The following is a 26,362-nucleotide window of genomic DNA, read 5'->3' on the forward strand; positions in this document are numbered from 1 at the left end:
ATTTCCTTCCCTGATCTCCTTTACAGAGGCACTGCCTCCCTTTATTCTGATTTCTGTCTTCATTCCTCTTTTCTTTCCTTTTTTTCCCTTCTCTTTTTTCCCCCTACCTTCTGCTGCCTTCTGTCAGTCCAGGAATGTTTACATCTCACACTCCTTTCTAATTTCTGCTTGATTTCCCCTGCTGCTCTGCTCTGTTTATATGTGGTATAGAGCTGCAGGAGGGTATAAAACATGAACACACCAAATTAAAGTGCAAGTACGCTTTGTTAGCACCTACAAAGTTACCTTCAACTGTATTTATCACAGAAAAAATTGTAAATGGGATAAATAGTTAAAGCTGGAGGCTGAAACATGAATTTCAGAAACACTGGATGTCAGACTGCTCCTTTTTCCAGGGTAGCTATAGAGTGCCATCTATTGTATCCAAATAAAACATCTTCACAGAACAAGCTGAGTTGGAAGGGACCCGCAAGAATCACTAAGTCCAACTCCTGGCCCTGCAGAGGACATCCCCAAGAGTCACACCATGTGCCTGAGATCATTGTCCAAATTCTCCTTGAGCTCTGTCAGGCTTGGTGCTGTGTCCACTTCCCTGGGGAGCCTGTTCAGTGCCCAACTACCTCCTTCTTAAAATAAGTTCTGCCTTCGTTGCTGTTTTCTGCAGACAACTAGACATTTTGAGTGCATTAAGTATAAGCAAGCATCATTCCCATCTGAGTTACTTTTCTTTCAGTTCTCAACTCTCCCATCATGTCATCTTTAAGTGTTTGATTCTATTATCTCCTTTACAGCATTTCTCTGCATTTTGTCTTGAGTTCTCTCATGTGTAGTGGAACATAACGATTTTTCACAGAGGCAAAGGAATTTTTCCTAGTGTTGGTTCCCACATATTCCTGAAAAATTGGAACAGCTGTTCTTAGACCTCCTTAAATATCATATTAAGGGTTGACTGTAACTTTTATACTAGGTGATAAAATATGTAACATCCTCACCTTCAGCTTAGACATTTCAGTGAGTGTTAATAAAGCATTGGCAGGTAACTAATTGCTGCATCACTCTTACAAGATCACTTGGGCAGTGGCTGGTGTTGTGGTTGGTTTCCTTAATAAATATTTGTCCTGCTTCAACTTCATAAATTTTATATCAACTTTTTTACCATCATTTGCCCTTTTTTTTGTTGTCATTCTAAATACAGTATGCAAATGTGAACAATTACATATTTTTAAAACATATTTATTATATTAAGGTGAATGGGCATATACATTCTACTTCCTATAGCTTTTGTAGTGCAGTAAGGGCTAAAGGTTATTTTTATAATGACAACAGTGCTTAGGTGTTCTTGAGTCCACATTTCAGATTCTGCAGGGTGCTCAGATATGAAAGAAATACAAAGGCATGTTAAGGATGGTCAGCCTCTATTCAGCCAAATCTGAGTCATGATCAAAATGATCTGATTAGGTAAAAGAGCAGGGGCAGAAACCCATTGCATTCTAATCACAGCTTCTGACATTTTCCCCTTATTGTCTGAACTTCCTCAGAACATAATCATCCAAGAGCAGAATGTGAATTTTGCTGTCAAAAGGCCAAAATTATAAAACAGCACTGGCAGCACTTTAGGCATAAATCTGCTGACTTGATCAGAGACAGGGATTAATAACTGGGCCAACATTTTGTTGAGCTGCACAGCTTACTATTCAGTAGATACCCAGTTGTATTGACCTAGTTTTGTCCATGGCCCTGGCTTTCAAATAATTTGATCCAAGCTGCCTGTCATATGGGAAAATACTCTTTTTTATTTTGAGCAAGATCTCTTCTGATTTCTCACCAGCAGAGCATGCAAATACATTGGTTTGACTTTGCTGCCTCTTTTTCCTCAATATTCTGGTAAATAATAAATGGCAGCTGCTCAACTCTTGCAAAGTCTTTCTGATGAGTAGGGCTTGAAGATGACAAGTGTCACCGTATCATTTTGGGGATGAGGAAACTGAAGCTGGGAGAACAAATGAGTTGCCAAGAACACTCAGCAGTGCATGGGCTAAGCAGAGAAGAGAAACCATGCTTTCAGTTCACTGTCCTAGTTCTGCTCCAACCCCCAGGCCACACTTCTAATTAAAAACCTGTTTAGACTTCTTAGATTCTGGATCACATTATGTCTACTCTGCACATATTTAACAAGGTGTTAAAGGAGTTGCTACAAGGCAAATCAACAGCAGTGATGCAAAAAGAAAAAAAAAACCCTCTACCTTCTTTTTCTGATTCTTAAAAATACTTCAAAAATATACACATTCAATACAATATATCTTTTGCTCACAGCTGTATTTTTAACTGTTTTCTGACTTTACAACATTAAAAAAGTCGAGTGATGAAGGACCATACGGAGTAGGGCTAATACTTTGCTTTAGTCTTCTCTTTCAAATATATAAAACTTCCATTTCAGAAAGCTGAGATGTTACTTTAACATAATAATCAAGTTGGGGATACCATTTGAATATTAGCACTAGGCAAAGATAACAACTGCCTGTGATTTCAGAAGTATCATGTCAAGATAAAGTCTCCATGTATCCATAAAATTAAACTTGTATCAAATAAGGCATCGCTCAGTTTAATCACTTCTTTTCCTTTTTTTCTCTGTTCTTTAAAAACAGAAGGGAAATTAAAGATCCATTTGGGTGATGCAGAACTGTGCTATAATATGGAGGAAATATTGAATCTTTTATACAAGAAGCATTCTGTAGAATTGTGTGTTTTTGTTGCTGGCAACTTTTTTTTATAAACTTAAAGAATGAGTAGAGCATCTTATTTCTCTGGGAGGAATCACAGACGCCTATATGTATGTGTTTGGGAGACTTGCAGGGCTGAGCTTAAAATTTATACATCATAATTGAACAGCATTTACACTTTTTCTAAAAATTAAATTTAAGTGGGATTTGAAATGGGGTAAGTACCAATAAACATGGAGTGTGTGTGTGTGTGTGTGTGTGTGTATATGTGGTTGTGTGTGCTTGTGTATCCACGGGAGAGCCAGCTCTGAGGCCTTGTATGTAGAGACTGGAGACAAGAATATTTGGGACCCTTTGGCAAGGATGCTACTTTGGTTGCTTAGGAAAGTTACCTATTTCTGGAAATAAGTATTTCCATCAGTAAATTGCATGTTATGTTTACATCCTCTGGGTCATATTTTCAATTTACAGATGAAAAGAGCTGTGTGAGATATACCTGTTATTATTTTTTGATTTCTATCCAATTAAGAGTTTTAAAGAGCGTGGCAAAAGCAGGTACCCCTTGGGCTGGTTCAGTGATAAAGCTGCAATGTGACTTAACAAATGCAAGATCCTGATAGTGTCAAACCAAAGTTTTTAATGAGATTCTGCTGGATTAGCTTGATCATGTAAATGTTATTTGCTCCAAATCTGTCACGATCACAACTGCCATTGCTTTGCTTGGATTTGTAAGTTTTTTCTTTGTTCATTTTTTGCAAAAGCAAGACTAGAATTTTAAATAAAAAGGTACTATATAAAGATTGGATATCTGTATGTATAGTATTGCTTTAAATTAGATTATTAAATATACTCAGTGTTTTGTTTTTCCTTTTAATAAATTTGTCACTTAACCTAGTGAGGATGACTCAAATGGGATGAAATTAATAGAGATGTTTGAATTCAGCCATGAGGGAAAAAAATAATGCTGGTTGATTCCTGCTTAATCTGTTCACCAGTTAACAGCTTTGTCACCTGTTACATGGTTTCTTTAGGCAATAGCAGGCCGATGTCTCTTAGGAAAAACTTAGGATGCTTAAGATGCTGTGAAAAATGCATGTGCAGTAAGAGTGCCTAAACATCATGATTTTGTTTCTGTACAGAGAGCCTCGAAAAATCATCCTGCACAAGGGCTCCACAGGACTTGGTTTCAACATTGTGGGAGGTGAAGACGGGGAAGGCATTTTCGTGTCTTTCATCCTGGCAGGTGGGCCAGCGGATCTCAGCGGAGAACTGCAGCGAGGAGATCAAATCTTGTCTGTAAGTGTTCTGTTGGGCTGTCCTGACCAGCTTCTCCATCCTGTTCTGTGTCTATACTGCAAGGGGCACACAAAGAAGTTTTTCTCATTTCCATGTTGTGAAATCTGAGCTGCAAACAGTTTATTCCTGAATATTTTGAGTTTTTTGGCCTTTGGGTTTTAGAGCATTTGTTATTGCTGTTACTTGCATTTAGCTGGGAATGAGACTTTTCTCTACTTAATGCCACCTACACGACAGTGACACTCCAGGAAGGACCTAAGAACATTGCAGACCTAACCATCCCATATTTTGGCCCATCATCCAGTTCCATTTTTCCCAAAACACACACCCAAGTCCAAGGATATTTCTCAATTTCACCTTTTCTTGGAGGAGAAGCAGCAGTAGGATGAAATCATCTATGCTCAGGCTGCCATCTAGTGTGCACTCAAGTGCTTAGCAAATACCTCGCTACAACAAGGAGGTTAATTAGGTTGTGTTCATTATCTCTCTGCTCTGATGAATTCGATGATCCCTCTGAAATTCTTTTCAAATTTTAGTGGATGAAATGCTTTTTAGCCTGAGGTTATATTTTAAAAACTTAGATTCAAAAACATCTTTTTAATTTTTAATTCATGTAAATATTGATATCACACATTTTAAAACCAGAACATTTGCGTTTTAGGCTCTGTCAAGTAATCAAACATCTGACTGAAATAATCTGAATATAAAGAAATTTGAATAACAATGAAAGCCTTGAAAATGGAGTTAAATATCCATCGACATTATTCGCATTCCTTACAGGAGGAAAAAAAAAAGAAACAATCCCAAATTGATTCAGATGTGACTGTTTCATGTGGAGCCCAATAGCCTTAAGGCAAAGAGCTGAAATGCAGAAATTATTTTTCCCAAAGAAATGATGGATGCACTAGGCTGTGGTATCACACTGCTTCCCACTGGTGTGCCTTCTTTCCCTGTGAATCCTGCATCTCTGGCTGTAATTTAGTTAGAGCTGAGGATGGAAGATGGCTTCAGCCTGGATGGTTTGTAATGTGTTTATGCAACACTTTCCTGGTCAATGTTTAAATTCATAAGAAAGCTGGATATGGTTTTCCTACGTTGCTGAGGGTTGTCTTGGCCTATTCTATGAAAAGTGAATTTACCTTACAGCTGTCAATATTTTGTAAAAAGTTGTAAAGAGGTGACTGGGGATGTTTTGCAATATTTAGAAAATCTGGTCAAGTTATCACCAAAGGGAGGCAATAACCTGACATTGTGAGGATCACAACAGTGTGCTTTATCTAGACTGTTCCTTAAAAGTGCTGTAAGAAAAAACCAGCAAGAGCAAGTAAAGGGTGTTTGGGTGCTGTTGGGAGTCCACACAGGCAGGCAGGCAGAACAACCACATGACTACATCTGAAAAGCAAAGAGTAAATTTAATTGATTACCTGGCTAACCAGAGGATCCCAAAGCCACACCTGGGCAGAAACACAGGAGTGGGAATGTGGGAACCATCAGGCTCAGCCCACCCTGAGGGGTGGCAGGGCTGTTCTTTGCACCCACTGATTGAGGGCCCACGCACATGGAGCTTCCCACCATGCTGTGATCTCTGTGCTTTTTATGATCTCTGAGCTCTGATCCTCTCTCTCCCAAAGCAGGGAGCTCAGGCATGTCCCTGAGAGTGCCTCCAAGTCCCTCAGACTCCTACGCTGTGTCTAGACAGAAATTCTACTTCTCAAAACAGACAGAGGATAGACAGCAGTGGGCATAATCTAAGGGCTATATTCCCACACTGATATTCTCCAGGCCTCAGCATTCCCACCTGCAAGGTCTCTTGGAATCTCGCATCCTCCTCTGCGCTGCTTTTAACCCTTTCCTCCCAACAATGCCTTAAAGAGCTGTCCAAGTAGAAAGTTTCTAGGGAATGGCAAGAAAATCCAAATGGATTCTTATAAAGTTATCCTTATGAAGAGATAAGGAAGTAAAAGGCCTGTGTCAAGAAGAACACAGACAAGGAAGGTTTCTTCAGGACACTTACATAATTTATTTTTCTTTGGTTAGATGCAGCAAAATAGGGCTGACTAACAGAGACTAATGAGATCAAAGCCTTTCACAGTACATTGTATTCAAAAATGCAGAAGTTCAAATACAAATTTAAAGGTCCATTCTCTTTTCTTTTTAAGCAAGATATATTTACAACTGTATGCTACTGCCATGGTAAAATTTTTAACTCCAATTTTTCTGTTTTGTAGTGACATTTTCCATAAGGTCTAATTAACATTACTAGTGTTGCGTCAGCACTTACTTGTCATGCAAGAGTTGTTTATTTGTTCATTGAGCAGAGAGGGATGGAAATTATTACTAAATTAGACTGCATACATATCCCCAGGCAATCACCCAGTCAGGCCCTTGTTATTTATTTAGTCACAAATAACTATTATGGATCCATTTTGCCATACTCAGAAAAAACCAATTTCATGCACAGAGCTCATTAATCTTGTACCATTGTCTAGTAAAGGGTCCCAGACACCTTAGTTTATAAGGACTGCAGAAAAAATGTCTGTTTCTCTATGTTTGTTCCTTCGTTTTTCATCCTTTAGAAACACATATTTCCCTACAGAAATACTTTTCCCATTTGTTTCTCAAAACATGACAAATCTGATTAACAAGAACAAATAGTCCCCTCAAAGCTGCTATTTCTAATCAGATGAAGCTTGCCTAAATTTCTTACAGACAGGAAGCATAGTAAGTGATTTAGAGATTTGAATTTATTTTTTTTAATATTAGTATTGCGGAATTAGAATGAAGCTACAAGAGTTCTTCTATTGTGATTTTTACTGCCTTTACAATGTGGTGTAAAGGCAGTAAAAATCTGCTTTTTGGCCAATCCCTCTAATATTTATTATGTTTCAGAATGCTGCTCCTTTCATTGTTGTCCCTGCCCATTGTAGGGGAGTTGGACTTGGTGACCTTTAAAGGTGACCATTTCCAACCCAGACAGTTCTATGATTTAATTTAATCAATTTAGCTTTGGGACCATAGGCAGAGTGCTTCATTTCCCTAAGCCTCAGTCTCCCAGGTGGACAGTGAGGATCACAGACTCTCCAAATTCATGCCTGGGCTGTGAATATGGCAATGTTGACTGTTTGAGAGCTGTGTGTTCTCACCTTTGGGAATATACCTACAAAAATACCTAAAATAGATTGCAAATCCACCAGTGAGAGCCAGCAAGGCTTTCCCTTTACAGGCATTGCCTTGGGGAGTCAGAGAGTCAGCCGATAAGGCTTGGACAAATCCCACAATCTCCAGCCCTACAGCCCTCCAGGAGCACTGGGAAGGACGGTGCTGCAGCCTTGGCCCCATAGACGAGTGAAATTTGAATTTATTTTTCCCAAATGCCACCAGGTGGCGGCCCAGGATCAGTAATGGCAGCGTTCTGCCTTCGGCTAAAACTTCAGAAAAAGAGGGGATAACCGGTTTTTCCTGGTTTTAGTTAATTGGAAAATGCTTGAAAAATATCTCAGAAAGAGGCTGATATTCCCAGTGCTCCTGTGCAGAGAAAACAAATGAATCCTATCTGAACCTTGAAGGTCAACTGAAAAATCATGGAAAATCTTCTGTGTTGGACAGTAAAACATTTCAAATAGCCCAAAAATGAATTTTTGTGTTCTGCTCATGAGAAGACTGGGGTTCCTCCCTTATAATGCTTTCTTAAAATTCTGGTTTCTTCTGGCTATAATTCATTATATTCCTTAGAGTCACCACTCAAATAATTTTTTTTCTCATTTCTGAATGTCTTTAAAATGAAGTAACACACACATCACCAATGTAAGTTCATCACTGTACTAGAATATATTCTCCCCTGTAGTATTTTACTCAAACTGAGTATATTGTAACTATGATCAAGTAGCTTTTTGAATTCTAATAGACATTAATGCTTGATTTACTACGTGTGCACACTCAGATTAATTTTCATCTTAGATACTTAATAGGCCAAAGGAAACAGTTCAGAATATCCATGGAAAAATAATTTCTATTGTAGCACAGCAGAAATGAGGTGCCAGTGTGTTAAATGATTTGTTTAAAATAATTTTAGAAGGCTGGGCCAGGTTTAGAGGCTGCTTGAATTCAGATCTAACCCCAAGTTCTCCAGCTGTTAGAAGAATGCAGTCTTCAATAAAAATAAAATGTAATGTTCCTTGAGGCCATTCTTGCAGTTTTAAGTTCCACTCCCAATGCTAAGGGATATTTTTCCTATTAAAGCAGCAATGGGAAACCAGGCTTGGTTAGTCAAAACCACCTGTATTAGAACAATTTTTTTCCATGAGTCATGTGCATAAAATGGCCACCCATAGTGCATATACCCTGACAGAAAGCAGTCCTATAATTTTTGGAAATATGTACATAGTGGATACATTGCAATTTTTAGGGGAAAGTCCTGGGGAGGCAGGAGAAGCAGTACAGTTCTTTTGAAAGAAAAATTGCCACATCGTTTTTTGCATTACAATTTCCAAAAAAAAAAAAATCTTGATAAAACAGAAGTCTTTCTTTTTGGTGACCAGCCTGAATGCTTCAAAGCATTTTCAGTGCCAAGTGGGCAACTCTTTCCATAGGAACAGGACCTAAAACAGACAGAATTAGTTACACATGCAAGTTCAGCAGCAAAACTCATATTTACAGTTTCACAGAAATAGTTAGTGCCTATTGCTCCTTGAATTCCTAGGATTGCATTTCTTTTCAAACAGTTTCATCATTTTCTGTAAGGCTGCATCGAGTTGTGTACAAATGGGAGGAATACAGTGAATTAATAGGCATAAGGAGTCAACAGCAAGTATTTGCATTTGAGTCTTAACTTTAGAATTTACTGAATTTTATGTCTTTGTGCAAGGTTAAACCTCAGATTAAGGTACTTAAAACAGATATTACATGTTTCTGGGGGTCTGGTTGCCATTATTGTCAAAGGAAGTGAAGAGGACATTGAGCTGGCCAACTGTGGGCTGTATAGAGCAAGCTGAATTTCTCCCTAAGCTATAGTACCTGTATTGACTTTAAAACTTAAGCACCACATGCATTCATATCTATATTTAGGTGTCTTAAACTGCATCTCACATTTCATGTCACTTTGCCCCTTTGATATATGTTTGCTTTTTCAGCTATTGTGCTTCCTGAGTCACAAATAAAAGTAACATAAAATCATGAACCATAAAGGCAGTATCAGTTTTATTCCATTCTCCTGTAGAAATGCTTTGTGTTCACAATGGCTGGATGCAGCGTGACTTGGAGCCTGAAAGTAGAATCAAGGGGAAAAGCAGACTGCTTGCTCTGGAGCAAGATGACTGCTCCCAGGCAATGCATCCACAGGTTACTTTAAGGGAATAAAACTTTTTCTGAAGGGTGGTTACTCCACAGCAGCAGGAAAGAGTGGAAAAAGAAGAGGCTGCACTGCAAAGAGACACGTAGTACTCTCGTAATACTTCCATTTCCCCTCTCATCTAACCTGAATCAGGTGAATGAAGTTAACCAAAGCATTCTGTGTGATTTTTCTGTTGATCTGGTGTAGTAGTATCAGGATGTACTCTTATATGGGGAAAGACACTATCATTTTTCCCATGCTGCTTTCTGAGAATTAAATAACTATGGGTTGGGCAGGAGCTGGTGGAGAGACTCTGTGGGGTTTTATGTCACTATATAAACCTAGTTTGCAACACCAGTATTTGAGCATCTCACTGCAGTATTGCCTCTGGTGCTTTATAGAAGGTTCTTCCTTGCAGAGGGGTCTTATATTAATCAGATTTTGTCTTGTGTCTGTGCATCATCCTGCTGTTGTTTCTTTGTGAGACATTTGCTATTCTTTATGAACAGTTTAAACATTTCTTTGTACTTGGTTCCTCCCACGTAACCCCTACCCACCTTCTCACTCACACCTGTAGCCAAAAATACAATATGCTTTTGAAAAAACAGAGCCTTCTTCAATTTCTGCTCAAAAAATGTCCATATAGAGCAGGATAGGATGTAAGAACCCTGTGCTTACTTACAACAAATATTTATGCTCTATATTTGCTGCAGTTATATTTGACCTTCAGACTGACTTCCCTTCCTTTGGTACAGAGAAGCTTTCAGCTTTCTAATTTAAAATGATTATTTTGTTCCTGGTAAAAGCAGTAAAACTGCTCAGGGCAAATAGTGCATTTTGTTACCTAGTTACAAAACTAAGATAAATGGCAAATACCATTTGGTTTTCCTTCTTGGATTTTCTTTTCTCCAAAACACAGCTGTCTCAGAAAATGTTTGAAACGTCTCTATAGGGCCTGGTATCTTTTCTTCTTGGATCACCAGTTTGTCCCTTTTGTGTAATAGTGTCAGGACTGTAACAGATATTCCCTTTGCCCTACAGGAATTGTTTGCAGAGGCACTGACCATATCCTTAGGATGCTTTCTTCCCTGTGGTGGTGTGAGTGCTGCATGACTGTCCTCAGGCAAGGGACAGTCTATCAGTTTCTGTGGCCTTTAGCTGCAATTGTCTATAGACTTCTGTAATGCTTTTAACATGAATCCTACTTAGTCAGTATGTTAACTGTGTAAACCTGCTTTGTAGCAATGCATAGAGCACTGCTTGGTGTATAATCAGAGCATTGATTCATATATAGTATATAATCAGAGGAGTGATTTAAAGGGGTAAATCAGTGCACCTGACTGAACTCTTTTGAAGTAGAATTTGTTTGAAAATCGAGCAAGAATGTGTTGCTAAATGTATCCAAAGGATCAATACTTGATTGTAGGTGATGTAGGTGACAGATCTGTGAAAAGAAAACCTCTGGAGAGGAGAGGAGCTGAGAGCACAGGTATTGTCATATGTTGATGGGATGATACCCATCTAGAAGGATGACACCAACTAGAAGGACAAGTAGATTAAGCTCCTTAGAAATATTTAGTGGATTAATCTAAATCCAGGCTTTGCTTGTGTAGGGAAGCACAGAGTTAGCTAAAGAGTGGGCCCTTCAGGCCCCTTCTGTAGCTAACAGAAAGGTGTAGCCATAACTCACCTTGCCCTAAAGCAGACATTTTACATGGGTCAGATGACCATTTTCCTGTAAAAATTTCCATTTCTTTTCACCTATTAGATAGAATTTAGCATAACTTCCCTTTACTGAAATAAATCCCATCCAAACTGGCCAAACATTCATGAATCTGTTTTTGGTGGAGAATATACAAAAATAAGTGTAAGTCAGATAATTCTAGGTTTTATTCTCAGCAGTAAGGAAGAATAGAAAAAAATGGAATGAAACAGATTAATCCACTAAATATTTCTAAGGAGAAAAACAACTGGCCTTTGAGTAGCCATACTGTGTAGAGGCAATTTTTATGATTTTGTGCCAAAAGGGAACGAGGAAGTAACATGAACTTCAAGACTAGTTTGCTGTGCAGTCACAGTTGTGGAACTCAAGTAATCAACATTGAAAAAGTGAAAGTTGAATAAATCACTGTGGTGATAACAGCCCAAATCTTAAAAATTTATACATGTTAGGTAAAATCCAGGGGGAAATTCTGAAGGGCAAACTATAAAATGAGCTGTACTTTCAAGAATTAGAAAAGGCATCAAGAAAATGTTATGTTTGATATAAATAGAAAGCCAAGCAAGAAATTATATTCCCAAAGATATAGGAATAAGATTGTTTAAAATTGAGAGTTCAAACCTTTAGTGATTTTTGGTTGTTTTGTCTTTAAAGAGAAATAAGATTGTTTAAAATTGAGAGTTCAAACCTTTAGTGATTTTTGGTTGTTTTGTCTTTAAAAAGAGTTGGATCCACAATTATCCAATTAGGGCTGTTATGAAGAAACAGAAAAATCCTTGAGGTGGAATTCAGCAAAATCAACTTAGAACTTAGACGAGTTAGATGTTGTAAACAGATGAAGTTGATTCTCATATACTTCAGGAACTATTCAATGCAGGCCATTCATAATTTTATTCAAGAACTGAAGGAATATTTGGGAGTATAGGTTGCCCAATTTTCAGGAAAAACTTCTTGGAGAATCAGGTAATCTATTTGCAGATACTTAGAAAACAGCAGAAGGAGGAGTACTAATCCTGATGAATTTTTCAAGAATAAATTGCAAAATATAATTTTCCTCCTGAAAGAGCATTAGTCACAGAGAAGAAGTCATAAATTTCATTTTACTGCAAACTTGCAGGCCCTTTAATCGGCCTATCAACATCTTCATAGAGTAGCATGTCATAAGCCTGCAAAAAAAAAAAAAAAAACCATAGAGAAAAGCAGAAAAAAGCAAAGATGTTGTCATGGAGAGATCTAATGGAAAGATCCAGGGCAAAACAGCTGTTTAATATAAGTTCAGATATTGCTGACAACACTGGGAATTCTGGGATTTGGGGATGAGGGTTTATGTCTATATGGGATCATCTGGGTGCACAGTACTCTGCCTTTTCCAGATAAACTCAGTTTCACCCCTCACAATGCATGCAGACATATGTTCAGTACTCACTGTCATCATGATGAGCCAAAAACATTTCACAAAACTGAGACACCCGTGCAATTTCCCTGTACAAGAAGAGAGATTTAAAGGTACAGAAGGCAACTGGGAGCCTGGTGAAGAGAAGCTGGGTGCAAAGACTGGAACAAAGTCTCTTTTCCCATGAGACTGTGAAGTTTAGAACTCATGGGAAAAAAACCCTAGCATCCTCTTTGATAGTAAAAATTCATTTTAATTTAGTATGGATTGCATACATGCTAACACTTCCATCTGGAAATAGTCAATCTTGGGGAATGAGCTGGTAGCAAACTGTTTTTCAGTGTTGTTAGTAAATATATCTAGTCTGATGGCTGGAAGTAGAACTTAGACGTACCCAGACTCAAAATATGAGGCATTTATTTTGTAATCACAGCAAGTGATTGTATTGCCAGAGAAGCTCATAGACTTGCCACTTTGGGACTTCAAAATAAAACAGATTACTTTCAAAAATACAACCTTAATAGAGATTCCAGGGGAAAAAAAATACCAACAGCATATTCAGGAATGCTGCATATACTGCTGCATAATTTCATCTCATTAATTTAGGAATTTGTCTTCCAGCTGGATTTCTCTCTCCTCACCACAACTCCTCACCCACATCTTTCTGCAATCTGTAATGTACAGTGGAATTGTCTTGATGCAGTAACTGTTTCCTAACTTAACTCTCACATTTCAAGCCCATGATCAGAAGCTAATAAATTATAACAATTCTCTTGAATGAGGTATATCTTTTTTTCCCCCAAGGGTGTTAGCTATCAGACCCGTCAGTTCTGTGTCATACACAGCTAGTAAATTGGCCTAGACTAGAGGCTCTATATTTCTGTTGTGATTAAATCATCAGTTGCCTCTAAAGTCTTCATTTTACTATTGCCTTGGTGAGTAAAAATGATCTCATGCCAGACTGCTTGCTCTTCAGCTCCTTGTAGTTTAAGGAGGAGTGCACATTCAGTTCAAACATTCTGACTTGGCAAATTTTGGTGTAACACTGTCAAGCAGAATTATATCACATCTGATACACTGAAGATTTGTAATGAGCTTTTCACCCCTCAGTGTTGCTGCACTGCCAGGCTAACAGTGAAAAAGTGAAAGCCAAGCTGCTGCTGCTGGACACAATGGCTAAAATCCCTGAACTTTATTCATACAGAGCTCTGCCCCAGGCTGGACTTTTGCCTTGTGCTCAAACTAACTAGGCTCCAGGAATCATTCTGCTCGTCAGTTTTGAGTGATTAAAAAAATTATCACATGACACAAGCTGCAAGGTAATAGAAATTGGCCATCCATTAAATAGGGTATTGAAGGATATCTGCAATAGTTTGTGCAAGGAGTTTTCTGAGATCTTTTTGAAAAAGCAAGTAGGCCACCAGAATGGGAACAAAAGGAAAATCACTAAAGAATACAAGAGCTATTTCCTTTCCACTGGTTGTAAAAAATGTGGTTTATATGAAAGTATGGAACTTTGTTTATTAAAAGTGTCTGTGTCATAATCTTCATCTGTAGGACCACAAATATATTATGAATGCTGTGATTCAGGGAGTTTTAATGTGAAATGTGAGCACTGAACATTTACTCACATCATTCCAGTAAGACAGTCTACCCTTCAGCCATTGACACGTTGCCTCGTGGTCTCTGGGTTGAGTTCAGCGTGGAGTTGCCATGGCACAAGCCAATGGCCATCTCACCTCTCACAGCCTCAGAGCCATACTCTGGATGTGGAAGTATGAAAACACCTATCAAGCAGAGCTCAAGGCAAGGATTTCAATTTTTGAATTAATCTCTAACTCAGTGCTCAGGGTCACTTCTGTCTCTAGGCAGCCTCTAAAATTGTTTTGCCTTTTTATTTGAGTTCCTGAGTACCTATTTCTTGTTGGCTTCAGCTGAAATTAAGTTCTTATCATCTTTGAGGTATAAGGAACTTGTTAAAATGGAAACCTTTACCTCATTTCAGAAGCAAGAGAGTTTCAATCATTATTTCTGCTTATACTATCCTTTGAAATTCAAATGTGAAGCAAAACCCCTGTGGCATTATAAGTAAAACTGAACAACGCTGGCTTAGTTGTATCCATTCACTTATGCTTGCAAATGTGAGAGTTAATTTAGGAAACAGTTACTGAATAAGGAAAAATCACTGAGTCCATATACATCTAAAAGAATTGCCTTTTAGATGTATATGGACACCAAGGTATATGGAATAAATGCTACTAAAAGGGGCATGTCTAAATGACCCAGGATGAGAGCAGGAGACAAGAAAATACAAATGCTGAAAACAGAATTAGAGAGAAAGAGGGGTGTTTCAGAAAGGCAGGAAAGTGAATGGAAGCAACAGTCGTGTGTGAATAAAAGCTGTAGGAGGGAGGAGGGACAGTTTGATATTTTACCAATTCAGAGTAGAAAGAGAGCATGAACTGCAAAGGAGAAGGAATGTGTGAATGCTTGGAAAGATGACACTGTAGAGAGATCGATGAAATTAGGTGGTGGCAGGAATATAAGGGGTTTTGAGCCACCACACAGAAGGAAAAAAATTAAAAAGTAGCAACTAGATTTGAATTTAAGAGCTAATTATGAGCTCTCCATTTTAACAATAATGAATACTCTTACTAACAACTGTATTTGATGCATGTTTCATGCATAAAATGGATGAAAAACATTATTTATATTTATTTTTAAATTAGCTGATAGACACTGGCTTGTGTTATTAGCTAGTATAGTACTCCAACAGGTATTTTTCACAGGTAATACCAGTTGGCACAATATGCAAAAAGTACATCTTGACTTCACCATTTAGTAATATGAAAGAATTCCTTTGATCACCTTGCAGTTGCTGAATCACCTCCAGTTCAGGTTGGTACTTGAACAAGCTGGTGGCTATTTAGAGATCTGAATAAAAGAGTTGTCATGTCCATTAAGGCTCCAGTAAGTCCATGCGTCCTTCTCATAAGGTGTCATTTACTTCTTAAACTAGTTTTATTCATTTTAAACTAGTTTTGAGGAATTCTGATGGAATTGAGGGGAAATGGCTCTTAAGATGTCATTCTGTGAAATTATTTCAGTCTCAAAGTTTGCAAATCTGCCATCATTCATAAAAGCTACTCTCGCATGGGAAGCAGATCTTGCATCGGAATTTCTGTGCAGTTTGGATTAAAATATAAGTCTGGGTTCTGGGCTTAACAGGTGCTGTTTTGAATGATTCATATGAGTCAAAAATCCTACTGGTTTTTATGAGTCAAAAATCCTATTGGTTCCTACTGTAAAAGGCAGAGTGTGCAAAACACCTCTTCAAGAGCATAATTTTTTTTTCTGCTCCAAATATGCTTGGATATCCCTTTCTTTTGGCTTAGCTGCCTCTCTAAAGTTCCTGGCAGAAAAAGGCATGATACAGCTCATACCCCCACAGTGGTTCTTGTTTTCCAGAGAGAGAAGAATTTGCCTCTAGAATGTCCAGCTCCTCGGAGCATAAAGAGCAGCTTACCAGAGGCAAAAATTGTAACTCTAAGGTAGCCAGACAAGGAAAATTTAAAAGGTCACTGAAATTGCTGGCCCATAAAAACAGAGAAGGAGGGTGCTGGACGTGGAGAAGAGCAGATGGAACACGATCCTATGCTTTCAGCAGAGTTTGGGATGAAAAAACCACTGTGCTTCTCTGTGCAGCTCTAACTAAATAGTAGAAAGTGGAGGCTCAGAAGAGATCATAATTAAGAAAGTGAGAGAAAAGCAATAAATCTAGCCTGAAAATATATCTGAAGCTGGAGAGTGAAGACTTCTTTCTTTCTTTCTTTCTTTCTTTCTTTCTTTTCTTCTTTCTTCTTCTTTCTTTCTTTCTTTCTTTCTTTCTTTCTATTCTTTCTTTCTTTCTTTCTTCTTCTTTCTTTCTTTCTTTCTTTCTTTCTTATTTCTTTCTTTCTTCTTTCTTTCTTTCTTTCTTTCTTCTTTCTTTCTTTCTTTCTTTCTTTCTTTCTTTCTTTCTTTCTTTCTTTCTTCTTTCTTCTTTCTTTCTCTTTCTTCTTTCTTTCTTTCTTTCTTTCTTTCTTTCGTTCTTTCTTTCTTTCTTCTTTCTTCCTTCCGCCACTTCCTTCCTTCCGCCACTTCCTTCCTTCTTCGCCACTTCCTTCCTTCCGCCACTTCCTTCCTTCCTTCCGCCACTTCCTTCCGCCACTTCCTTCCGCCACTTCCTTCCGCCACTTCCTTCCTTCCGCCACTTCCTTCCGCCACTTCCGCCACTTCTGCCCTCCCTCCCTCCCTTCCTCTCCTTTCCCTTCCCTTCAGTAACAAGGCAAAGACTGTCCCACACCAGTGCCACCCCCCAGCCATGTCCCAGTGCCCATGGTGCTGAGCCCACTTTGCTTCCCCAACTCTTCCCGCAGAGCCTTGGCCTCAGGCTGGATGTGCCACCTTCTTTGCCTTGCAAAAAGCTGTGAGAAGCTGTACTTTGGCAGCATGTCCTGGTTTCTTACAATTGTGCTTTTTGGTGGATTGTGTTGGTTGCCAAGAGATTGGGGGCCATTGTGTAGAGTGGTTGTTCCACCTGCTTGTGAGGAAGGTTTTCCTCAGACACGTTAATGGCAGATCATCCCTAATGGATTTTTTCCACTGTTCCTTGTTTTACATTCCCAGTGACTAAACAGGACTGCTGGAGAGCATGGCCCAGCTTTCCTCTCATCCCTTGATATGTGCTTGACAATACTTTAGTTGATGTGCAGAATTGAGGCAGAAAGTAGGGGATTTTGTATCTTCTCTTAATGCAAACAATGGGAATTCTGGCTGTAAACAGTTGTCATTATTCAGATTTCTGTTTGCTTTTTTCAGGCACCAAAAGCTCTTATATTATAATTTCAACAAATAGAAGAATTTAGGCAGAATTTGAAAACCCTGCTCTATTGTTTGTTTTGTGGTAAAAGAATGCCTTTCCTTTCACCTTTTAATTTAGTGTATAAAAGCATGTACTATGTCAGTGACAACTTAAAGAAGTAATGGAAAGAAACCCTTTATGTTTTCTCCCCAGGGAAATATGTTTTTCCTTTCTTTTCCAATCCAACAAGGTATTTGGTTCCAAGTATTCATTTAACTACAGTATGAACACAAAATAAGGTGGCCTAAAGAAAGAAATGGCAAAATAAATCAGATTATTCTGCTAGCTTCTGTTTGAATAACCTACATAAAAGTCATGTTCAGTTTCTAGAAGCCAACCAACCTGCAACAGGTCTGTTCAGAATACAATCAAATTTCTACTGATATGGGCCACTCAAATATTTTAGAGGGAATATAACTCTTCCAATTTTAGAAGTGCTCAGTCTATGCCAAAAGTAAATCTGATCTTTCATTTCAATTATGATTCAGTATTAAATGAAGAAGATCATGCTTTAGAGTCAACAAAAGCAAAGGCCCAGTAATTACTGTGAGCTATTGTTGCATCTTTCTCTACATCTCAATTTAGTTTTGACTCTAGAGTTTTCAACTCTAATCTTCTATTGCAGCACTCCTCTTTGTTTGTAAGCTTTGGAACTGCTTTTTGCCAGTTCAAAACACAGAAGAGACAGACTTCAGTAGAAGCTGCAGGCTCTTCATATTTCCATTATGTCAAATTCATTTTAGAGTTAAGCATCAGAAATTGTGCAGTCAAGTTCATTCTGGGCCAGGACATCAGGGCTGTGCAGTCAAGCTCTGAACAGCTACTTTGCTTATTGTATAATACATTCTAAAGGAAGGAAGCCCATTTATTATAGAGAAAAAATAAAAACTCCAACAACCAAAACACCTTTGATATTTATTAAACTTTCCTGTGCACATTAGCACCTTTTTTCTGTTTTTTTTTTAATTTTGTTTTACTGATTATTCTTCACATAAATTATGGCAAATTAATTAAAAGCAGTAGTTTTAATCAGATTTAACAATTTGCAATGAGGTCATATCAGGGAAAAATTTTACTGCACAAATTATTATGAGACATTAAATTAGGATTGCTTTGGAGGAAGAGGCAAGACAGAGTATTACTTATTTTATTCTCTCTGAATTCTTGTTCATTTTGGTCTGATGGTAAAAACTTGATTAAAATATATAAACTAATGGTGCCTTTCATAAAGATTTAATGTTGCTATGTGAATATGCTGGCTTTCAGCTAGAAGGTTTGGGAGCTGATTATATTTGCTTTTAAATAGAGGGAAATCATACCCCGAAATCAAGTTAGCATCTACTATTCTTTTTCTTCACAAAGTCAGACTAGATTATAACTAATTTCTAAATTTAATACCTGTTATCCTCCAGTGACATTCTGTCACTGTTGGTGAATAAAATAACATGCAAACAGAACTCTCCCTATTTAGCAATGGGTATGTGATTTTTTTTTTCTGCAGGTGTGTGATTCCAAGAGGGAGATCACTGTTTTGGCAGCCTGATGTGGTCAGGTCATTTCCCTGTTCAACATTGCTTAATCTGGTTTGCCTAACTTGATTATGATCTAGATAAAAATTGCAGAGGATAGAATTTATGTGTTATTTTCTCTCTGACATTTCTTTTCCTTGCACTTTCGATTTCAGCCACTCAGGCCTCTTAAGTCTTTCTCAAGTGTCTATCCCCAGCTATATCCTAATGTAAAAGTGAAATTAATTTCAGGAAAATTCATTCACTGCAATGTTTTGTGTTTGTACCTTAGGCAGTCATTTCTTCTAGACCAAGGGTACAAAGGGCAAAAAGAAGTCAGCTGCCATTTCAGCTGAAATATTCATTTCAGCTGGCTTTTTGTTTTTCTGTGAAGAAGTGAAAAATATTTGTATAACAACTTCAGTGCAATTCCTGTCCTATATTCACTCTCTTTGTGGGTTATTAGGATTGTCCTTATTAGTTCACACAGACATAGAAGTATTGTTTCTCAGAGGAGAAGGAAAATAAGCATGTGATTTCCTTAATCTGTCATACATTCTCTCCTTTCATTTATGGAGAGATTATTGGGATTTTTTAATAACGTTTAAATCTTCTGTACTATTAACAGAACTTCACAGATCACTACAATGTTTTCCTGTATTGCTTAAGAAAGTCTTGTGTTCTCTCATAGTCTCTGAACTCAAGCCTGAACAAAATTAATTATTTTTTTCTTGGGACATTCTAATGCTGTCCAGGTGACATAATCCATATTCATCTCCCCAGCTCAGGAACTTGGGAATTTGGAAGTGTTCCTTTAAGCTTTTCTTCAGATCATCCTATGTGGTTTTGGGGGGCTCTCTATCAAGAATTCAGTTATGAAAGAGAAAATCACACAGATAAAAACAAAGGTGTCTCTTAAAGGGAAGGTGACTTGGCTTCAGAGTTGTCTTCTTCAGACAAAATCAAGGCTGATGTTTCCTTTATGCCATGATATAGGCACTGTTCTTAAATTCAGGAATTCTGCTCAGACTTCATAAAACTCAGTTTTGTGCTGAGTTATGCAGTAATTGTAGTGCTGGTACATCTGTGCTCAATGCAATACAGCATCAAGTGTGATAACACCATGACTGAGGAAAGGTAGGGAACAGCAGCTCTTTTTATGCAGCAGTACCCTAATTTGTGCTCCTTACAGGAAGCTGGTATTGTCAACAGGTGTTGCAAAGTCCTAGTTGACATCATCTTCCTCTTTAGGTATTTTCACTGTTCTAGGTTAAAATATGGTAGATTTTTATGGCACTGAAAGTTCTGCTTCTCTCCTTTTATTCTTTTAGAATGCACTTAATTATTGCTCTCTAGGGTCGTATATTCCTAGACTGAATTTCAGTGAGTGTTTCCCAGAGGTTTCAGTGCACAACTTTAATGAAAGTTTTGAACCTTTGGCTCATATTTTTGCAAGCTTCTACCAGCCATTATAGCATCCCATGGAGATGGGACAACTGAGGACTCCTGTATTAAATTATGAAGTTTCTCATGTTATATTTGCCCCATGCACATAATTTCTGTGTACAGTCATCAGTTCTACAGCATCATGCAGTCTTCTGGATCAGAAGCTGTGGTATCTCCTGGGCTTTATAGAAAAGCTATCACAAATTAGTTTTGCTAATAATAATAATCTAAATGTTTGCATACTAGTAAGGACTAAATTTTGTCATGTAACTAAGGAAGAAATTCTTTATGATGCTGGTGGTGATACACTGGCACAGATTACCCAGAGAGGTGGTGGGAGCTCCATCCCTGGAAGCATTCAGGGTCAGGATGGAAAGGACTCTGAGCCACATGGTCTAGTTGAAGATGTCCCTGTTCATTGCAGAAGCATTTTAAAGTTCCCTTCCAACCCAAACTATTCTATGACTCTGTGATGCCATGGTAAATAATAATTGTGTTCTCAAAACAGCATAATTGCTAAAATTTCATCAAAGACAGCAAGTTAAGATGGTCCAGTTTCTAAATGTTATTGAGCCAAATAAATATATTCATAATAGGCTCAAGAGCTGTTACTTAAAAAGTTCTATGGAATCAAATTTATTTTTGTAATCCTTAAAAAGCTGTTAAAATCTAAATTTTAAAAACCTTTTTTTTTAATATGTGCTTAGCCATCTTGCAGTGGTACTTGGTAAACATAAACACAAATATTTACTATAGCTGAGGATTTGGGTCTAGTTTTGGCGTATTGCTTCATTCCTCTCCCTGCCCTTTATTTCCTTTATTTTCTTTTCCTCAATAATCAGAATTGGATTTCTGTCCTGCTGAGGTTGTTACATATCAAAAGTTTCCTGGTATTCTAAAATATTATAAAGTGGAAACCTTTATATGTCTTTCCTCTCACTTCTTACTGTAGAAGTGAGAGGAAAGACAGATAAATACATAAGATAAAGAGATACATAAATGCAAACATAAATAATAAATAAAAGAAATCTCACATACTTCAGTACAGCCAGACAGTAATGCTCCCCCTGGAAAGCAGGATTCAAGTTACTGGATCAGTTAATAAATCTGTTAATTCTGTCTCTTCCTTAGGATGCTGCTGACAGAACATGTGTCACAAAAAGAAATCCAAAGAGTTCTGAAACTGCCCCTGAGTTTTAGGGGTAGATTTCCTACTTTGTTCTACTCTGTTCCTCTTCCATTTCTTGTGCAGCCAAAAATGGTTGAGAAAAATAAACCATATGGAAAGCTGTGTGGATGTTGGACAACCAGATCTGAGGAAGCTGTGTCTGATAGCAACTCCATTGCTGCCGTGTGCAAGATACAGGATATAGTCAGAGGGGTTGCATGAGCAGAAAGCAGTAAAAGGGGTTTTTGCTCTAAAAGTTCTGCAGCCAGCAGCTTTTGTTAGACACGCTCTATGTATCTCTGGGTTTCCTGATGCTACTGACTGGGCCTGCAGAGTCTGACTGGAAGAGCAGCTTCTTTGCTTGCAGTATTCTTCAGTGACCTTCAAGCATCGCTGAAGATTTATCTTTTGAACTTAATATACTAAGTGATATTGCTTGATGAAGAGATAACCAGAAATGTAAACTCATTAGAGCAGGAAACACCCAAAAATAGTGGTCAGAGAATCTGCACGGATAAGCACAGTCAAACTATGGGGTGAGTGGTACTTGTGTGTGTCCTCTTGGCCAGTCATAGGAAGTTTCCTCTCAGCCTTTTTGATTTTATACTTTGCTTCTGACCTTTGCATCCATCAGATCTTTAGGAGAGAACCCCACTTCTGTCTCCCTGTCTAATGCCAAGCTGCTCACAGCTGTTGTTGTCTTGGTTCCCTGCGCAGGTGAACGGCATTGATCTCCGCGGTGCTACCCACGAGCAGGCTGCGGCTGCGCTCAAAGGAGCGGGGCAGACGGTAACCATCATAGCACAATACCAGCCAGAGGGTAAGTGACATAACCACCTGGAAGGCTCATGGCAAAAGAGGAGTGCTCTGGAGCCACTCATTTTACAGGGTGAGGCTGCTGTAGGTAGCGAGTTTCCCAGCTATCATCAGCAGTCATCTGGAATGAAAATCAAAGTGACAATTCTGTCCCAAGGAAATGGCTGGATTTTTGTCACAGAGCACTCTTTAAGTGTGCATCTAATAACAACACGGTAATCAACACTTAGTTATTCATTTTATTTTCATTAGTGCTCGTTTTCTGTTCTTTTCCAGTCTCTTCCTGGAAATAGGTAGTGCAAAAGATAGGTCAAGAGAGACCAGAAATGCCAGGAGGATCTGACATTGCTTCAAACAGTCAGATTAGAATTAGACAAGGATAAATGCTTCCTGCAGAATGCGCAGAGCTTCCCGTTATTACTTTTGGATGACAGCATCCTTGTACCTTCAGGGCAATTAGGCCTGGATAACAACTACTTATTAGAGAAAATGACAGCTTTCTAAATAAAAGCATCAGCAGGAAACTCAGCAAAATGCAAGACGTTTAAGGTGGGATGCATCTCATTCAAATTTTGCTGTCTAATATTTAGCTTTCTAGAAGTTAAGCTAGTTTCAGAGGGCAGAAGTAGGCACTGATTGATTTGGAGTCCAGAATTAAAGGGCAAGACTCCTTGTTGTCCATGATCAGTGACCCAAATGACTATCTGAGGTTCTCAAGGAATTTGTGAGGAATATTAACTTCTGATTGGAACTCAAGGTGGTTTTTCTCTTCAGTAGTTATTACTTTAAAGTCTTTGCCAGATTAATTCAGCAAGTACAAGTGTCTGTGAGGATTTGCTCGCATTGTATCATTTTTCAGGAAGCAGTTCTAGCTCAATTCACAAGTTGATTCTGCCTGATTGTGCCCTGCCTAGGAGATATGCAAGTCTCAAAGGTGACACAACAACTCTAATAACATGCTCAGTCAGTCAGTTTTTTTTAGGGAAGATGAATTAGTACTTCCAGAATTTATCCAATATGATACTTTCTTTAATTTCTTTGGATACTGATGATTGCTTTCAAGGAGAAAAAGAGCTTCTATTTTAATCAAATGTACAGTTGTGCTTCAGATCTGGAATCAAGCATCCATTTATTAGTTTATCTGTGCTTGAGTCACCAAACAGAATAAATTGGGCCATAGTAAGAAATGGGCAGATGAGGGCAAATGGAATTGAAAGTATCTATCTTCGTTTAAATAAATGGAAGATATTAATATAAAAGTGCATGAGTAATAATCAGCATTATTTCAAAGAAGTATTGAAAAGCAATTCCATTACAGATGGAGATCTGCACTGGGCTCTGAATGAAACCATGTTCCTGTTAGTTCCAGCAATCTTGTTTGCTGTCTGGTGATTTTACACTGCAATTATCACCATGGTGTCTGGGTACTTGTAGCAATCACTGGCATGTCACAGTTGTTCCATGCCAGTGTTAATACATAAAAAAATACATTGCCTGATAGCTTTTTCCCATTAGGATTGAACTTCTAGTTGACATATTTTACTCTACATTTTAGCAGCTCAGTCCTATTTCAAATTCCGTTTTGGTGAACATAAGATTCAAATGATACTGTTGAAATCCATCAGGTATTATACTGGATACTTATTCCACATATTCTATTTATTCTGTGTCATTGCTCCATTCACCAAAGCCCCTGTTGAGGGCAGACTAGTCCCAGCTGCATCACTTCTAGTCAGTGAAGCAAAGCCAGTTTTCTGTTTAGCCAAATAGTTCAAACCACACCACTGAGAGTGAAGCTTGTGAGGAACAGGACCCAAAAGTTTGTTGTTCTATAGTAAATGATTAAATCTTTAAAGGTAGTGAGGGTTGTTGTCTATAGCTGTCCAGCATGTGATATGTTACAGCTGAAATATTTAATTTTAATCTGAGATTCTAGTTAATGAAAACTGCATATGTCAAATGTGAAATGAGAGATTTGTTTCCTGAGAATTCCCTCACAGTAAAGAAAGATGAAAAAACTTTTAAAGAGTTACATAACCTTCACAAAAGGTTATATAAAGATTTATAGGCTACACAGAAAGATAAACACACTCTATATGAGATGAAACACTTATTTTATTCTAAAGTTATTGCAGAACTCTTTTTTGTCCTTTATTTGAAATGTATACCTGATTTCTTATTTACTACATCTTATCTTGTTCCATATATTGGAATACAGTCATAAAATAGTCTTTAAACTGTACAGCTGTCCTTCCCTCAGGGGCTTCTCACTTTTAAATGCTTCCAAATCTAATAAAGTACATAAGCTAGGTTGGCTGGTAGCTTCTTCCATTTTCACACTAGAAGTTCTGAGTTGTTACTACAGCTTCAGGTTTTTCTGGGGAGATCCAAGAATAGTCACTACAAATGTTAATCAGTACATTTTTTTAATGTCTTCAGTTATTAAGCCATTAGATGTCGTTGCAAAACAAAAAGCCAACATTCAATGAACCCTTTAGCTATTGATATTTCAGGTATTGAATGATGGTGATGTAAGTACCAGTCAATATTGTAACCAAGCTGATGATTAGCAATTAAAATTGTGTGTAGAAAAAGCTTATTTTATGCAGTGAAGGAAAGCTTCCAGTATGATTATTGGTATTTTCTCAAAAAATAAATAATGTGCTATGCTGTGGGAAGAAAATAATGTAAATATTATAGAAACAGCTTTCAAAGTTTAAATGCCCCTTTCCTTGTTTCAAACAGAATCCCATTCAAAGCCTCATACAAAATTCCTTTTCATTTATGTGTAGAGACTTGGCAAAAAATCTCATAACAATGGTAACTCCTACAAAAACAAAAACAAAACCAAAAAAACCCTAATGCTTGCCATCAATTTGAATAGCTTTTCCCATCAATATTGTGGTGCTTTTTTTGTCATCCTGTTTGGAATGCACAAATGCAGAGATGAGCTCAGACAAAACAGAATAGCATCACAACATTTTTTTGAATGCTGTCAGATCTGTGGTTGGTGATGGTGCTCAGCTGAACCACACTGCTCATCGCTCAGATGGAAGTGGTCTGGGTGAAAATGCTGTAAAAGAGCACAGATACTGTGAATAAAGGGAGAACAGAAGAGACAAACTGATTTCATGCAAAGTTGTTTAATGGAAATAAAAGGGATAGTATAAATGGAGAAGCAATTCCTCAGTTTTGATCTTCAGTGCTTTTCCCCATTTACACTCACCACCTTTATTTCCCTCTTCTCTGTGAGAAACAGAAGAGGCAAAGCATTATGAAAGTCCAAACAGTAATCTAAATTCTGTGAGCAAAATTAAGGATAGATTATTAAGAGCAAGAGGAAATCAAATTCAGAAATTGAAAAAATCAGAGCTCAGCACTAAAAGTACATATTTAGGAACAGCAGCCATAACTCTGGGCTTTTTTAGTGCTTCCTTACTTCTATTTAAAAAACTGAAAACAACCCGTGCACTGTATGTTATGTACACGTGTATTGTGTCAATGGAGGAGAATGAATGTTAAGCATCATGATCTCTTATTAATCATTGTGGATGTAGTTTATATGGAGGTTTGCTGATGTATTCAGTCTACACAAACTAGTCCCCACAGGCTTCAAAAAGGTAACCTTTCATATTCTTGTGAAACTCACATCTTCTGCATGTGGTTGATATGAGGTTAAAGATAATTTAGGGACCAAAAGCTACTTAGAACAAAATTAGAAGACAAACCAATCACTTATATTTAGCTTTGTACTCCAATTTCTTAATAATCAGAAGCATTTTGACTTTCCTTAACAGCTTGACAACTCTCAGATCACTTTTAAAATATTGCACAGATTTGAAGTAAATGCAAAATAAAAACCTGAGCCTGGAAAATAATCTTAGGATGGATGCATCCCTACTAAACAACGAAGTGGAAATTAAAATGGAATATATACCACACAGAAACACATTTTATACTTCCAGGTTTTTCTTCAGGACACACTTTGCTGTTTAACAGCAAAAGTTGCAAGTACAGCGCAGTCTGGAAGGAATTAAGAAAAGAAAACAACATTTTTTTCATT

The 26,362-nt window shown here is 37.8% G+C and overlaps 1 protein-coding gene across 4 annotated transcripts in view; it reads left to right on the plus strand.

The window, feature by feature from the left end:
• Positions 1-26,362, plus strand: part of DLG2 (discs large MAGUK scaffold protein 2) — a 486,684-nt gene that overhangs the window by 267,971 nt on the left and 192,351 nt on the right. For all 4 annotated transcript variants that reach the window (XM_030234136.2, XM_030234140.2, XM_030234138.2 and 1 more), the window contains 2 exons: positions 3,860-4,016; positions 22,201-22,303. In XM_030234136.2, the coding sequence (XP_030089996.1) occupies positions 3,860-4,016; positions 22,201-22,303 (260 nt within the window). The remainder of the gene's footprint in view (positions 1-3,859; positions 4,017-22,200; positions 22,304-26,362) is intronic.

The sequence above is a fragment of the Serinus canaria genome, chromosome 1 (genome assembly GCF_022539315.1).
Source record: "Serinus canaria isolate serCan28SL12 chromosome 1, serCan2020, whole genome shotgun sequence".
Classification (NCBI taxonomy): domain Eukaryota; kingdom Metazoa; phylum Chordata; class Aves; order Passeriformes; family Fringillidae; genus Serinus; species Serinus canaria.